At 37.3% G+C, this 17,087-nt stretch overlaps 1 protein-coding gene across 1 annotated transcript in view; it reads left to right on the top strand.

Annotated features, from left to right (window-relative positions):
* The first annotated feature begins 1,009 nt into the window (after positions 1-1,009).
* Pou6f2 (POU class 6 homeobox 2) overlaps positions 1,010-17,087 on the top strand; it is a 475,860-nt gene continuing 459,782 nt past the window's right edge. Inside the window, exons 1-2 of the mRNA XM_005397733.2 lie at positions 1,010-1,098; positions 2,463-2,581. Of these exons, the coding sequence (XP_005397790.1) occupies positions 2,477-2,581 (105 nt within the window). The 5' untranslated portion in view covers positions 1,010-1,098; positions 2,463-2,476. The remainder of the gene's footprint in view (positions 1,099-2,462; positions 2,582-17,087) is intronic.

Below are 17,087 nucleotides of genomic sequence, written 5' to 3'. Positions count from 1 at the left end.
AAGCAATCTGCATGGTTTTACTGTATTGCTAGCACTTAATACAGAACTTGGCACCCAGTACAGACCTCATAAATACCTGTGGAATGAATGAAGGCTTCATATATGGTGGTCATTAGTTTGAAAGTTACCTGGCCGTGCATGGTGGTGCACGCCTGTAATCCCAGCACTCAGGAGGCTGAGGCAGGAGGATCTTTGCAAGTCTGAGACCAGCCTGGGCTACAAAGTGAGCTCAAGGCCAGCCTGACCTGCATAGTGAGACCCTGTCTCAAAAAGACAAAAAAAAAAAAAAAAGAAAGAAAGAAAGAAAGAAAGTTACCTGACTCTGATTTCACACAAAAAGTCCCATTTTGAAATTCAAAAAAGGCTTACATTGTGCTTCCATTCGTCTTGAGCAGTTTTTCTTTTCTTTTCGAGCCTTTTCTGTAAAATGGGAATAATCGCCCCTGCCTCCCAGTGTGGTTGAGGATTTAATGGACTGGAGTAGTAAGAAGGCTTTCGCGATACCGGCTCAGGCCCCACAGGTGTTGATTAGTAATGATCAGAGTTAACACAGGCCAGATAATCACAGACCCAAGCAGATACGCAGCCAGCCTTGTGCCCCTGCGAATGCCTCCTCCAAACTCCCCTACTTCCCAACCCCCACCCCATGGGGAGACACGCAGGAGACACACAGGAAGCTCAGAGCTTTGGGAATTGAGGTGTCAGACAGTGGGACTACAGCCTGCACCAAAGCTGCAGCAGCCCCCCTCCTCCCAGTCCACACTACCGCCCAACGGGTGCGCTCCCAAGAGGAGCAGGTGTCTGCGCCTGGCGCTCCAGGCCCTGAGTCCAGCAAGAATCCCAGACGCCAGGGAGCTGCTCAGCTGGCCCAGGCCGCCCCTCCTCCGCGACTGTCCCTGATGCGGCCGGACCGCGGGACGCCCTGGTTTGCAGAGCAGGATCCCAGGGAGTCGACACCCAGCCCCGGCGCGCGTCTGCCCTTCGCAAGCCTGTGGGTCCCCACGGTGGCCCGGGTCCCTGAGTCCCCGGCGTGGTCCGGACCTGGGGCGGCTGCAGGAATTCCCGGGCTGGAGACTGCAGGGACGCAGACCGAGAGAGGTTTCCAGTCCTAGAGTTGATGCACGGTTTCTTTCACCAGGAGTTTGTGTGTGTGTGTGTGTGTGTGTGTGTGTGTGTGTGTGTGTATGTGTGCGCGCGCGTGCATGTGTATTCTCAGGCAACTCTTAATGAAAAGCCTGCAGAACTTCAATACGTTCTTTTCTGCTTAAAGCTTTCTTTCAAAACATTGAAAAAATGTTTTTATTTTCTTACTGAACTTCCTTTTAATTATTTTTCGAGATATAGTACACAATACTGTAATTTACACAATAGCATATGTTTTGTATTAACTATTCCCCTTAACTTCCCCATTTCTCAAGTTCAATATCTGTTTGGATCGTTGGGGGAAAAATTCCTGCTTTAATAATACAAAATTTGCTAGTTAATTTTTTTGACCCTTTAGGGAGAATACACTAATGACCTTCACTTTTAAAAGTGGGCAGATGCAGGCTAATGCTACCAAGTTAATGGATATTATTTATGATGTTAGATTTTCGGAGGGCAACTTTGCAATATATGTCGGACTATCTTCAAAGTCAGGCTCTGATCCTAATCTTGAAAGGGTTAAAAAGGTTGTGTTCATTTCTGAGATGATATATAAACAATCTTTCCTAGTCTGTGTAGGATAAAACAGTTAAATTCAATGAAAAAGTTAAAATACTTGTCAGTACTTTCCATCGCTTTAGATGAGCTTCAAGTAAATCATTTCCTAACCTTTCAGAAGCTGGAAAGTTTACTGACTACTGTTTACATACTTTGAATATTTTATATTTGAATGGTCATCGCAGTTTACACAAATGATTGTATATATCCGTTTTCCATCAACAAATACCAAGGTATCTCTGTTATGAGACAGTTAACATTTTAAGTTTTTCTATAAAGGTGACTTCATATAAAATTGCAGAGATTACTGCACATTGTCAAAAGGTCATTTAGAGAATTGGAAAAAAAGTCGTTAGGGAGAGCTTCAGAAAAGTAGAATAATGAATTAGATTTTAAAAAATTTCTAGGATGATAATCAATGCTTTCACTATGACTCACATGAAATAGTTAATATTTTGTTTTTTTGTTTTAAACATAGATTTTAAGAACATTAAAAAGAAATCTTCCTAGGTTTGTTAAACCTTTACCCGAAGATTACAGCCCACATTTTGTCTCAGGTGAAAAGCTGTTTGTCTCACTTTATTTACTTGGTATTGGGTATTTGTCAATGTCGTTTCATATCTACAGAAAATTCTTACGCTCTGTGGAGGTAGTGAATGTGTGTGTGCGTGTCTGCCGGAGGTCACATGACGGTTTCATCCTGTTTGGTAGAGCAGCTTGACTTTTTTTCCCCTTGCTTTTGGTGATGGTTGTGAGTGCAGGAGTTGATTGACAGATGCTTGCCAGAAACCCCCATTCTCCTTTTCAAAGACAATATATGATGGATTGCGATCTCCCAGCGCAGCGGGACACGGGGACCATGCAAGCTGTAATTGGTCAGGTATGGAGTCAGCCATTTCTCAGCTCCCCTTTTTTTCCACAAGGGTCTCACCATATGATTCACATAATTCATATTTACTGCTCCATCTTTCTATGTGTATCTTCAGCTACCTGCCAGTGTAGTGCTGAAAGTGCGAAAGGCAAAAGGCACCCATTAAATCTAGCCAGGAAACCTCAGCTGAAAACTTCCATGCACTGCTCTTAAACAAAAACTAAAATAACGACAACAACAGCAACAAACCCAAAGAACGTATCTAATTTATGATTTGGTCTGAATGCTTAAGAAAAACCCATTTTCAGAATTTATTTTTTCTGTTTAGATTGTGATCTCTGAAAGAAATACAAGTGTGAAAAGAGAAGAAAGTATTACGCTTGCTAGGCAGTAGTTAAAATTTTCCTAGTGCTAGTCAGTATTTTTATTTGGTCTATATTCTTATTTCTCCCTCTCTCTCTCCATATGGAAAATATAAATACATAAATACAAGTGCCTTGACTCCTAACCCCGATAATGTGCGATTGAGCTTGGTAAATGTAGTAGAAGTGTGCTGTCTTGGCGGCTGCAGAGGGGCAGGCTGCAAATTAAACACTGCCACAATCTGAGAGGTCCAGGTGGTCTGCTTGCCGGTCCTAATGCAATCCAGCACAACAGCTTTAATAAACAGCTCTATTTAGTTCCTCCGCCCTGTATCCAGGGAGGTGAACTGGTCTGGGGCTGCTGCGATGAAATGCCAGAAGAATATCTCTGAGAGGCCTCACAAGCTGATTTTGAGAGCGCTCCTGTTCTGTCGTCTTTGTCTTCCAAATGGGTCAGTGAGTCCTACTGTCTGTGTTTGGTGCTTTCTGTGAAAACGGTAGTTTGTGTTCGCGTTGAAATATTTGCGTTGGAAGCTCAGTGAGAAAAGGAAAGGATCATTGTATTTTCATTTGCCTTCCAATAACTGAGGCTGGGAAAAGAATGATAGCACCCTGCTGCAGAGGGGGTGATTTTTCTAGGATGGGGGTGGGGTGAGGAAAAAGGGAATGTAGATGGTTTGGTTTTTTTTTTTGTAATGCATCTCAGACTAAATTTTGTCTAAGTTATGTATGCTCACTTAAGAATTGGTAACTTATAAATCAGAAGATGGTTACAAATATTTATGAACTCTTAAAAGTTTTTTTTCCCCTTTTTACACTTTCCAATCAAGACAAGCTGGCAAGGTGATGACATAAAATGCGTTTGCTGTATGTTAATAGCATGGCGAAAAATATACCATCTTGCTCTGTTTTTCACAAAATTATAGCAAAACACTTCAGGGTTCTGAAAGCACATGGTTTATTAATACCAGCATGCTTCATAATGTATTTTTAGATGGAAAATGTCAGATGTATAATACCATGTTCCCAAAGGCTCACAGTGTTTTAAAAGAAGTAGATGTTTGCTTCAACACAAAAAAATTTTTTTCTAGAAACTTTCAAGTTGGTTTTTTCTTTTTTTTCTACCGGACTGTATAGAGCAAAGTCTCTGAGTGTACATTTGTCAGAGAAAATATGCAAACTGATTTTATCTACTCTCATTCCTTGCTTTGGTGTAAGTATTTGCTGATGAACAAGTATATCAACTAGAGCTAAAATAATTGTGATGCAGGGAATTAAATAAATACCTGTTAAAGAAGATGACCTTTTCGTGTATAAATAAAACACAAGGCACTGACATCTGTCTTGACCTGTTTAATAAAACTTTTTCCTTCAGTTGCATGTTCCCTCTTCTGCGTGGCATACTTATGATAGTTGATACTGTGCAAAATTGTTCGGCTTCATTTCCAAATAAGAAATAGGGTTTCCTTTTGTATATATTCTGGTGAAAAATCAAGGGAGACACTTCTAGTTTGTTATTCAAAGTTATTTATTGGAAATCAATTGTACAGGTATATACTTTTAAAAGGTTCAGGCATATACTTTAAAGTAAGAATCTGTAGATTTTGTAGATACTAGACTTACTTTCAAATTTGTCAGGATTTTAAATCATTTGTTATCTAGCTCTGAATTTGATGTGTACTCTAAGTGATTTTTTAAGGCTCCATATGTTGAAGAACAATATATGTTAATGACTTGTTCAGCATACTTTGTAAATAGTAGTATCAAAGTAACCCTGTGTTTTTGGTTGCAGTTTCTCATAAATCATTTGTTAAGAACTCATAGTTACTGTCAAGATAGTAAATTTAAAAACTGTTGTTCTGATAATTGTAAAAAAAAATTGGTACTAAACATGTACAGATGGGATGTTTGTTTTTTATTTGAAATAGAGAGACTAAGTATTCAAAAGGAAAGGAAAAAGGCATACTTTCTTATAGGCATACCATGAAAGTCAGAAAAATCTAAATTAAACCTGTATCTATAAATAAAAAGGGATAAACATATTTGTAATGAATTCAATTATTATTGAGGTAAAAACACTCAAATGCTTATTTCTTGTACAAGGAAAAGAAAATCAAGTTTATTGCTTTGCAGTCATTCATAATTAGAAAGGGGTAGTTAATTCATTTCTTGATGTAAATATAGTCTTACATCTACTCAGCAGGTGTGAACTGTCCCACTTGATAATGTACATGTTCATGTTTGCTTCTTCTCCAATTTATATTAAAATAATTACTTTTTGTCCCTTTTCCCTCCATCTCTGAGCCGTGTTCCTAAAACGCTTTGGGTTGGAGAAGCAAATAACCAGTTTGCAGTTACATTTTCCATTCAGAACACTGAAATATTCCCACGAAATATGATCTTTAGGTTTTTTCATTCACCTCTAGGATCAAATATCCACAGTTCCTTCCACTGGAAGGGAGAGCAGACTCTCCTGCCTTGCTGGCCCTGCTCCAGCTGGGAGAAGGTACTGGCTTTGCAGAGTATATATTGCTCATATATACCTTTCCCCCAGGATTTTCCCTCCCTCAAGCAAGCAATTAAGCAGTCTAGCACTCAGGACAAACTCCCTGCCTAGCACATCAAGATCAAGAAACTTGGTTTATTCTTACAGATTTTAGAAATCAAACTGGATTTTTGATAGCAGGTATCTGCAGCAACTTCCTAACCCCTGGAGCCACAGGATGAATTATTATCCTTCAGATGATTTGCAGATCAATTCCAACTCAATAGGACCTTCTGAGTCATGGGTTTGAATATCATTTTAAAATGAAAGCTTGTATTTCCTTCTTTTCTGGTCATTAAATGTTTAGATCATCATGACTACAGATCTCCTATTTTTGCTTTTGTTTGTTTTTTCCACCTCTCATGCAGACAGGTCACCACGTCCAATACTCCTTCTGGCTCTTCGGTCCCCAGAGGACCTGGTCGGCTTACCATCGGGAGGTGCAGGCCTGAGGGTTTAGGCTGCCTGCACGCATCCACAGGCTGATTTGCAAATAGCTCAGAATAGAGGATATTAAGTTAGATGTTAATAAAAACAACAGATGAGGCAAATGAGATAAAGCATCTATCAAGGATAGTTGCAACTTTGCTAGGAAAGGAGAGACACAGCTGGATAAAAGTGCTTTGAGTAGATATTGTTAAAACATTAGTAGAAGAGTGAGGAGAACATTCCATATTCTAATAGCATCAGACATGCAACAAAAGCATTGCAGTTTCCCTTCCCTGTAAAGGAAAGAAAGGTAGATTTAGACAATTTAAATCATGTTACTCTGTATATGAAGAAGTTAATGCAGATTAAGACAGTACCCAGTAGCGTGCTTGAGTTGGGGGGTGGGCAGACTATGGGGAACTGCAGGTGCATTGAAATTGCAAAACCACCTCAGTGTATATTTTCTCACTTTTGTATTTTGATGCTAGAACACAAAAATATTTGTGTCAGAACAATTAATTTTATATATTATTTTTCTTTATACTCTCTCTTGTTCTAGAAAATATCCTGTGTAGCTTTAGGAATAATTTGCTTACCTAGGACTTACCCAGTACGATGTAAGGCAGAGATTGCCTAGGAAGAGAGGACCCACGCAGAGTGTAAGAATCACACTTTCAAATCAATTATTAGGACTGATTTTTATGCTCTATATATAAAAATTAGACTATGGGATTAATCTACACCTGTTTTAAATATGCTAAGCATAACCAAAATATACTCAGAGCATAGTAATTTTGGAGGATTTGCATGACCTTTTTTTTTGAAACTGACATATTACTTCAATAAATTTGTATATTTTAGGGGAGTGAAATTATTACTGCATGGGTTTAATTGAGAATATTTCCCCCATTATATTACAAATGAATAGTATACCAGAAAGATACAGGTTAATTAAAGATTATTATTTCTGACTCCAGAATGGTACTAGTATTTCTTTGCTAAGTGCTGGATTCACTAAAATTGAATTTCTACTGTGGATTTCCCATTGGCTTCTCATGCTTCACTTAATACTTCACTCATTGTGTATAAGTTTGATGCTAACTTTTTCATACTTTGTCAGAGGTATTCAATTTGAATTATCTTTGGAATATTTTAAAATTGAAGCAGGTGTTTAAATTCTAAAATCAATTTTGATCATTAGTATAAAGTTCATTAAATGGCACTAATACTATTAGTATGTTAGTATTAGTACTACACAATAATGTTAAAAATATTACTGAGCAACCATTACATGAATGTGGGTCCTAAAGATAAATTTTCTTTTCCATTTCAAAGGTTAGTTAAGGAAATTATCTTCCTGTATTATTCAAGTATTGTTTTCAGTGTTTAAGAACTTAAAGATTTTATATTATTATTTCCATTATATGCAGAGAGGTTGCTATGATTCTTAAGTATGAATGCTTGTGAGAGAAAGTCTGCAGGTATAAAACCTGTAGCATTTGTTCTATAGGTTAATGAAAAAAGGCATTTCTTCCTTGGTTTTTTTATTTGCTGTGTGAACTGTCTGTATCTGAACAGCTTAATGTATCTTCGTCTTTTGTTTTTCGTTTACCAAAATTAGAACTTAACATGTCTCAAAATATAGAAGACTTTCACTTTTTAGTTGCAGGGTGATATTGTACAGGTTGTCACTTCTTTTCTTACACTTGATCAACTTGAAAGTAAAGCTGGAAATAAAATGTAAATATAGAAGGATCAGATTTAAAGAAACATTGTGCAAAAGGATAGATATTGACTATAATTTGAATATACTGAAAGAAAATCCAAATTATAAAACTTTTACATTGATTTGTACTTCTGAACAAACCTTTAGGGGGGAGATAATAGCAGTTCTGAATATAATCTCAAGCCAGCATATATGTTTTTCCCTTTCATCCTTCTCTTCATCCTTTCCTTCCCTCCTTCCTTCCTTTCTTCCTTTTTTTTTTTTTTTTTGTAGGTGAAATGCCTTTCCAACAAAATAAATTACTGAGTCAAGTCTTGTTTTGTGAGCACATGTAATATTTTTCCATTGAGACAAATTATTGTCTTAAACTGATCTGAAATTATAATCAAGATTTGTACTAGCTTTTCTTTTTACACATTTCTTCTAAATTTCAATTTGAAGGAGGCATTGTGCATAAGGCCCTATCATTACCTCTCAGTAAGGATTCACTTTTCTCCCTATTATTTTCTTGGTTTTCCCAATTCTACAATGTGAGCCAATTGTGGTAAAAAAAAATCACTTAATTTTTATTTGATGAATTAATTCCTGGTTTGTCCTATGCTTAAGTTATTTTCTTTATCCCATTTATAAATGATCATATTATTATTTCAGAACTAAGATCTTTTACAAATATGAAAGCATTGTTGGCTAGTAACAGCAAAAAAATTGAAAACATTTTTGATTATTTGCGTTAAAAGAAATTCCCTAGGTCTTAAAACACTATTTTTCAAGTTGGCTGATCTTCGGAAAATAGCTTTTTGTTTTATCACAAGCTTTAAAAGCCCCATGATCTGAAGGACTCTTTCTTCACTAGACAGAGATTAGCTGTTGATACTTGGCCTTGATTCGGGGTGAACTGTAGCCCACTCTCTTGAGAAGCACTTTTCTAATCATAAGATCAAGGGAAAAATTGAGGATCAACAGAATATTCTAAACTTCACCTATTTTTATTTTTTTCTTCCCTTAGGGGGCGGATTAGTCCAGTAGGAAGAGATACCCATACAATTTGCAGCTCTCCCTTCCTAAGGCTGAAGATGCAAATAAACGTGGTGACACTGTGATGCAAAGGACAGATCCTCTCAAGTGCCCTGCAATGGCATCTGGCTCTTCCTTTGCTGTCACTTCCCCATCCACTATTCTTTCTTTCCCACTGTAATCCAGAGTCAGAGTGCCGAGAAATAAGCAAAAAATGAGTCTTTGTAGGCTGTGCAGTCAGGAAAGGACTCCACCAAAAGAGACAGACCTTCAGCAAAACCTAGCAAAACAGTAGCAAAATACTCACTGCTGTATCTGCTGCTTTGGTTAGTGTTTTTTCTCAATTATTTTTAAAGTTTACTTCATCTCATCTAGCAACTGGAATCACACCCTAAATACCATAAAGCCGTATTTTAAGACAAAAAAGATAAAAGAAACAAACTCAAAAGGAAAAGAAAAAAGGTTTTTGGTGTTTTGTCCTTCATGAATTTCAAAATTAAAGACTACTCTTTAAAAATATCTTTGGAGCTTTACCACAAGAATTGAACTAGTGAATTGGTGCAGCTTATTATAATTGTCATTTCTGAGGCTTACTGTGATGTTGACTGTGGATATTTTATGGCTTTGATTTTTTATGAACAATTAGAAGTTATTGTAAGAAGCCAGCAGTAACTCTCACACTAAAAAATTTAAATAAACAGATATACTTCAAAAGTATTAAATATCTGTTACAGGCTTTTTTTTAAAGCATTGATCAGAAGGACTCAGGCAAATTCTTAAAAGAACCAAATTGCTTTGTGTGTGTGCATGTGGTGTGTGTGTGTGTGTGTGTGTGTGTATGTGTGTGTGTGTGTGTGTGTGTGTTGTAGTAGGGATTGAACTCAGGGCTTCCACACTGAATTACATCCCTAGCTTTTCTTTATTTTTTGAGACCCTCACTAAATCACTAAGTTGCCCAGGCTGGCCTGGAACTTGCGATTTTCCTGCCTCAGCCTTTCAGAGTGCTTGAGATTATACTTTACATGCCTGGCTAAAATGCATCATTTATAGAAATTCAGAGCAGAATCTATATAACTATTTTTGAAATGAAATATTTTGTGGTGAGAGTACAAGGCAAAAGTTATACCAACACAGAAGCTTGGGTACCAGAAGCCCTAAGTGATACTAAAGATCTTTGAAAAAAAAGTAGATCTCTCTCAGCTCCTAATTCTATTCCTCAGACTCCAGTATGAGCAGAGATGGAACCAGGAACAAGAACTAGGTGACGACAGCCAAATTTGCTTCTGACAGAGCTACTTAATTTTGTAAGCCTTAAATAATACAAAAAAAAAACTCTTTCAACCTTTTTTTCCAAGAGGTTGAGAGTTGGGACAAATGTAAAATGCTGCTTAATGCGCACGAATAAAGCCAAGAACATCAACCTCATTTCACTTAGTGTCAGTCCCGATGATTCATCATTACCGTCAGGGCAAACTGGTCTCTGGGCTGAAACAATTTTATCCATTTTTTTTTAAAAAAAAAACAGAATGTTCCAGTTTGGGTCTTATATCCTTAGGGTTACAATATTGAATTCTGAATCGGGAAACTTAATCTTGCAGCCAGATTTGACAAGATGCTGGTTGAATGGTAGGCAGAAGTGATGATTGTGCGATGAAATGCCCCTAGGTCAGAATTTGGGCAAAGGAAGGGGTTTTGTGGAAATTTGGCTGTCATATACAAACCCCAATTTTGAACATTTCTCTCGGTTCATATCAGTAGATGGTTTCAAGGATCTTAAAGGTAGATCTGTATTGTATTCATTTTCTCTTCTGCAAATCTTTCTTTAGCATAGTTTCTTTTACTTTTCTCAGTGCTTTTCTAATGTCACTAATATAAAAAGTGTCCATAGCAATACTCAAAGGTTCTGGGAGTAGAGGATAACATTGTTACTTAAATCCAGCACAATCATACTTTGCTCCTTTGGACAATGTTAATATTATAGTCAAGAGCTAAAGTTGCAGTTTCTTTTTTGAAAACTGTTTTTTCATTTGTAAACAAACTTATATTTAGATATCCAGGAACCAAAGAATTGAAAAAATACAGGTGAATGTTTAAATAAATAAAAAAGTTTACCATAGTAAAACACACATTACTATTAATGCTCCTCAAAATACTTCCCTTTTGTTTAAACACACTTATCCTGTCCACCTTGCCACTTTCTGCAGCAGTTCTGGAAGTCTTCTTTCCTGAGTGTCCTTAGTTGTGCTGTTGCAGCTGCCTTGGTGCCCTGAATCCTTTCAAAGCACAAAACATTTATCTTTCATGATCATTTTGACTTTGAAGCGCAGCCCTAAGTCTTTTGGTGCCAGACTTGCTGAGTAAGGTGGATGAGGACATACAGTAATGTTTTAATGAGCCTGTCTTTCTATCCAGTGGCACTCAGCAGTAGCACTCACTGTATTTTTTTTTTTATCATACCTCATAAAGACACTCACAAAAGAGGACTTCCAGAACTGTTTCAGAAAGTGGAAAGAATGAAGGGATAAGGGTGTTTGAGGCATGTGGGACTATTTTGAGGGGTGATGAGTGAATGACCTTGTGTATTTTACTGTAATAGTTTTTTAAAAATTTAAACATTCACCGTATATTTTGATCATCCATCTATATGTATGGTTCAGGAAGTCTAAATAGTATATATTTTTTAAAAATTGTAACATTAATGCAAACTTCTGGCATACAATTTCAACACAGAAGTTTATAAAGTGGAGAGTAAAGAACTCCATTATTCTAATTAATCTTCAAAGTAATCTACTTCCTCTCAACCTTTTCCTATAGATCCTTCCTGAAATTTTCTATGCATGTACAAGCATAGAAAATATTTATTCAGTCCAAGTAGATGGATATTGTACATAGAATTCTTCAATTTACTTTTATATTTTAAAAACATCTTGAACATCTTTTCATGTTACTTTGAATACTTTTGTTTGTTTGTTTGTTTTTAAGAGACAGGGTCTCACCCTGTTGCCCAGGCTGGCCTGGAATTCCTGGGCCCAAGCAATCCTCCTGCTCCAGCTTTTCAAGTAGCTAGGACCACAGGTGGGTACCACCATGCCTGCCTCTAGATCCACATTTTTCTCTGTAGTATTACCTTTTATGAATGTTCAGTGATTTATTTAACCCATTCTCTCCTGATGAGCATCTAGTCTTAAAAATAAGCTAGTCTTGACAATTAGTCTAGCTAGGCAAGACATTTCATTTATCTTAGTTCCAGAATCTTCAAATGGGGTTTGCTTTGCCAAAAGAACTCATAAACGGTGTCTCCCAAGAGAAGATGAAGTGTAATGTTAAAAGGAAGATTAGATTTATGCCATGAGAAAAAAGGGATTTATAGTTTTACATGTTGCACACTCAAGTTAAAATAGCAAAGAAGACCAAAGTGTCATCTTTGGTAAAAAAGTAGGGAAGAAATGGCAGGGGAGCCAGCTCTTAGTACATTGTGACTTTAAGACTTCCATATTTGTTCCAAGCCGCAAACACAGTGGAATATAAAGCAACACTTATTTCAATCATGGGCCTCAATGTTATTTATTAAGATAATTGACAGAGATGTATGTTTCCAATGCATGATTGGGTTAGTATACCTAGATTAGTGAAAAAGAGATCAGAAGAAATTCTGGTAATTAGTGTCAGCTAAATTCCTGTTTTCTATATTTCATGTTGTCAGACCAATCCTTCAACTCTGATTCATAGGTTAAATAATGCAGTCAGGAGAAAGGTTGAATCAAAGCTAATCAGACTTAGCTCCTGGATTCTACTAATTTAGTGTTTTGATAAAGTAGACAAAATGCGTACTGCTTAAATATGTAGGACAATGTATTAAAAGTTATGGCTTCTGTGTCTTAGAAAGGTGTCTACCGTTTCATTTTAATAATCATATGACCTTGCTATGCTAAGAAGAAAGAGAAATGAGTACTAAGGAAATCATATATTTAATAAGTGTGAGGTAACTGTGACATCTTTCCCTGTGCAGATTCCCAGAATTGATTCCATGGAGCTGCTCATGGGATTGGGTATGCTTTTTCTTCTTTCTTCCTTCCTTTAGATGCTAGCACAAATATCACGGGTAGGAAATAACTCTGCTAGCTCTGCTTCATCTATAGGTTTCAAAGGAGCTGGCTCCCTTCCCCAGAGCTCCAAACAGACTGGAGGACAAACCGCAGAGCATGTCTTTGATAGCAGTGATCCCATCCAAACCCGTAGCTCTAGAAGTAGGCACGGATTGTGCTTCCCACCCCATGGAAGTAGAGACTGCCTCAGAGGCATTTGATGTCTTTTTCAGAGCTACAACGCTAGTGAGCAGAAGTGAGATTTAAACACACATAATCTTTCTAAAGGTCCAGTGTTCCCACTACTTCAGTTCTTAACTCTGACTGCTATTTAGAACTACCACAGGCAAACTTTAAAATAAAAATCTACTGATGAGCAGGACCCATCTCCAGAAATCTAATCCAATTTCCTCGGATGGACCCTGCATGTTAGCAGTTTTAAAAAGCTTTGCAAGGCCTGGAGCAGAGCTCAGTGGTGCAGTACTGGCATAGCATATCTAAGGCTCTGGTTCAATCCTTAGCACCTAAATTAATAAAAAATTTAAAAGCTGTCCAAATTACTCTAATGCTGTCTATCATAGAACTTCTTACATGAAACGAATGCTATTTTAATTTTTTTAAAATGAGACAATGAAGATTGAGCTATATTCCCTCCCTCCAGTCATAAATCAATAGCAGGACAGAAATGAAGCAAGGTAACCTGGTGGGTTAGTGTGTGTGTGTGTGTGTGTGTGTGTGTGTGTGTGTGTATGTGTGTCTGTGGGAATCTTGGAAGCTTTGTTGAGTGTTTGAAATAATGTGTAATAATATCTGTTACCCAGGAAAGGGTTAAATATTTAGTTATCTAAAAAATGACACCACTAATAATAATCTACCAATTACTGAGCACTAAACTAGGTGCTGGGGACCTTGAAACATAATGTAACCCTTCATAGGTCTGTGAAATACATATGTTATCATCTATGTATTACTAATTAGAAAGCCCAGGCCAAGGTAATGGCTCAGACCATGTATGTAATAAATGGCAAAGCCTAAATTTGGCCTAAGGAAGTTAGAGGCCAGGGACAAATCCTTAATCATATACAAAAGTCACAAAATTGAAACATGACCCTAAGCATGGGGCATGTGGGATTTAGGATGCTTAGCAGTATGTCTTCTCCAAGGCAAATTTTATTTCAGCAGTATCTCCTTTCACTCTCTCCTTCCCTCTTTTCCTTTCTCTTTTCTCCTTCTTCCTCTACCCTTTCCCTTCCCCCAAAGAATTCAAAACTCATTTTTCCCCTCTACTATCTATAAGAAAGTTGCTGTTGGCATCTGTTTCTCTTATGATTGCGGTATGTATGGTGGCCAAAAGAGAACTCTTTTATAAAATACAAAATACTAGGAGAGATGGTGAATGGAAGAGGAAGTCTCTTTGTCAGGGTTCCATCAAAAGAGCTGCTCCTAGCCAAATAGTCACCCTATCCTCAGTGATTTCCTGAGTTATTCCTTCAGCCAGAGGAGACCTTAAACAGAGGGAGCAGCAGGCGTTATTCTCTGTGTGGGAGGATCAAAATCCCTGCAGGCAATTTCAGGAAGCTTTGAAAACAGGTTTGTATTATTATAATCCTGATGGAGTCCTCAGCATTTGAGATTAGTAGCCTTAGAAACTCTTTTGTCAATCTTTTATCTTTTAATTGATTCATATTCTATCAATTATACATCAGTGTATCTATGTATTTATCTTTTAGCTGATTAAATTCTTGCTTGAATTTGACATTGGAGTGTTAACATTTGCAAGATATTTGGATTCTTTATCTCTTCACCGAAAGTCAACTAAAGTTCAGCCAAGTGTACATTGGTAGTGCTAAGTTCATTTTTCTGCACCAATTACAATCAGTAGTGTTACCACTAAAGATTATGGTGATGGGATGTCAGAGATTCTACCAAAAAACTACATATATCTGAACACAAATTTTGCAAAACATTTTAATATTATTGTGACATTTCTCCAATTTCAATTTCATGTTTAGAAAACTGAATTGAATGAAGGATACCTTTTATCCTGCTTAACCACATCCAACTAAATTTCTTGCCTTCAAATGGAATCTTAAATGTGCGGCTTGGAGGCAGAAGTGGGACTGAGAAAGAAAAATATCTACTCTCCCTACTAGTATGAAATTTTTGCTAAACGTTGATCTTATTGTCATCTGTGTGTTGTGAATGCAGGACCAGACAGAGTTTACAAGTGTCTCCTTTAACTTTTATACATAGTTCAGTTATGTCAGGCCTCATGGACATATGTTTAGAAAACATGTGATTTGGTAAAGTGAACCACCATGATGGTCGCCAAAGAACAAATTGCTTTGGAACATCAGAACAAAACACATTTAGTACAGATAGTGGTTTTTTTTTTTTTTTTTTGCCTGGAGCTTGTAATCCACTGTACTCTAATATATTTTATGTCCTGTATGACCACCTCTCCACACCTCCATTCCTCCTTTTAATGACCACTCTGAACCACAGGGAGGAGGCCCAGTCACTGTTCAAATAGATGAGCTGACCATTGACACCATCTGCTGCCAGAGCCCAGCAGTGTGAGAAATTGAGTTGAACCTGTGGAGAGGGAGGAGAGCTGAGGTGTGTGCTAGAACGCACGGTTGCAGATGAGGTTATGAGTTGGCTTTGTGCATTAATTTCTTTTTCTATTTTTAAAATTTATTTTAAAAATAAAAGAAGGAAAACATATTAACAAACAGACATCCATTTACAAAGTAGCAGAAGAACATAATACAATAACCACTGTTAATTTCCTACTACTTTGTAATTCAGTATTGCTTGTATTGTGCTTTTGTGCATTAAGATCTGTAAGATTTTTCTCATCTATTCACACTTCTCTTTCTTTAAATTTTATTTTATTTCAATGCTGGGGATTCAACCTAGGGCTTTGGCACTGAGCTTACCCTTTTTTTATTTGAGACAGGGTCTTAAATTGCTAAATTGTCCAGCCTGGGTTTGATCTTGCAATCCTTCTGTCTCACTCGACAACAGTGCCGGGATTATGGGTATGCTCTCCCATACCCATTTCCTTCAATATTTTGACTGGCTGTTTTTCTTTTCAATTGGACCAAACCTTCATCAGAAATAGAGTTTTGAAGAAAATGTTGAAGGCAAAAAGATCATCTGCCTCCTGGTAATTTGCTTAAAGTCAGTCCACATCACAATTTATATGGCATCACAATTCAGGGGTGACCTGTTTGAATTTTTTTTTTTCTGCACATTACAGTTTCTCAGTCCACCCTTAGCATTACAGCCTGACTCAGCCCCAGAATTCTTAAATGAATACAAAGTTTTCACGCTTCAATTAAAAGCACATTGTAAAAACAAAAAAAAGGAAAGAACAATTCAGGGGCAGCAATTATTTAAATTTAAGATAGATTAATAAAACATATGTACCTCATGCACTCATTTGATTCTATTGCAGTTTTAAGTGGCAATAAATAAAAACCTGTTAATTATTTACAATTGTTTTTACTTTGTTGCTTATAAAGTTTATTGAAATAGTAGCTTTAAATCTATAATTATGACATGATAATTTCTCTCATCTTTACATTTGGATCTTGGGACCACCTATGAGAGGAAAGTTTGGGTCTCAAGAGAGTCAGGATTTTTATCTCATATGTACTGAGAGTGGGGCAAAGAGGGAACAAATCAAATTCCTCTAAGGAAGTAGGGAAGTCTTATGGTTTAGATCTAGGGCATCACCTGAGAGTCTCTCTTCAGAGGTGGGCCTTTTGGAAGGTGACTGAATCAAGGGGCTGCTGCACCCACCAGTGGATTCACCCAGTGATGAGTTCCTGGCTGACTGTGCTGTTAGGAGGTGGGGCCTGGTGGGAGCTGGTCGTTGGGGTGCATTCTTTCCCTGGCTCCTCCCCTCTCTTTCTCTTTACCAGCTGCCAGGAGGTAAGCAGCTTTCTTCCACCACAATACATCTGCCTTGGAGCTAGTTGGGAATGGACTGAATCCCCTGAATTCTGAGCCAAATTAAACTCTCTTCCCGTAAGTTGTAGATATCAGGCATTGTTTCCCAGCAATGGGAAAGTGGACTACTACAGAGATCATGGAGTTCAGACTCTTGACCTTACCACTGTGATGCAAAATAGCTCCTCTCTGTAGAAGTGTATTGGACAGAAGCTGGAGGCCATGGGAATGAAGCTCCTCCAACCATTCTTTATCTGAGCAATTCCTTCTTAACTATTTTTGCAGAAATAAGTAATATTGGTGTCTTATTGTAGCCATTATTAGACTGAGAAGCCAAACAAAGGAGTTTCAATAAAATAAAGTCCTGGGGTTTCTGTATTTTTAGTTTAGACTT

Source organism: Chinchilla lanigera, unplaced genomic scaffold, assembly GCF_000276665.1.
Source record: "Chinchilla lanigera isolate Chin_1 unplaced genomic scaffold, ChiLan1.0 scaffold00059, whole genome shotgun sequence".
NCBI lineage: Eukaryota > Metazoa > Chordata > Mammalia > Rodentia > Chinchillidae > Chinchilla > Chinchilla lanigera.
The sequence above is the reverse complement of the archived record's forward strand: the minus strand, read 5'-3'. Positions and strand labels throughout refer to the sequence as shown.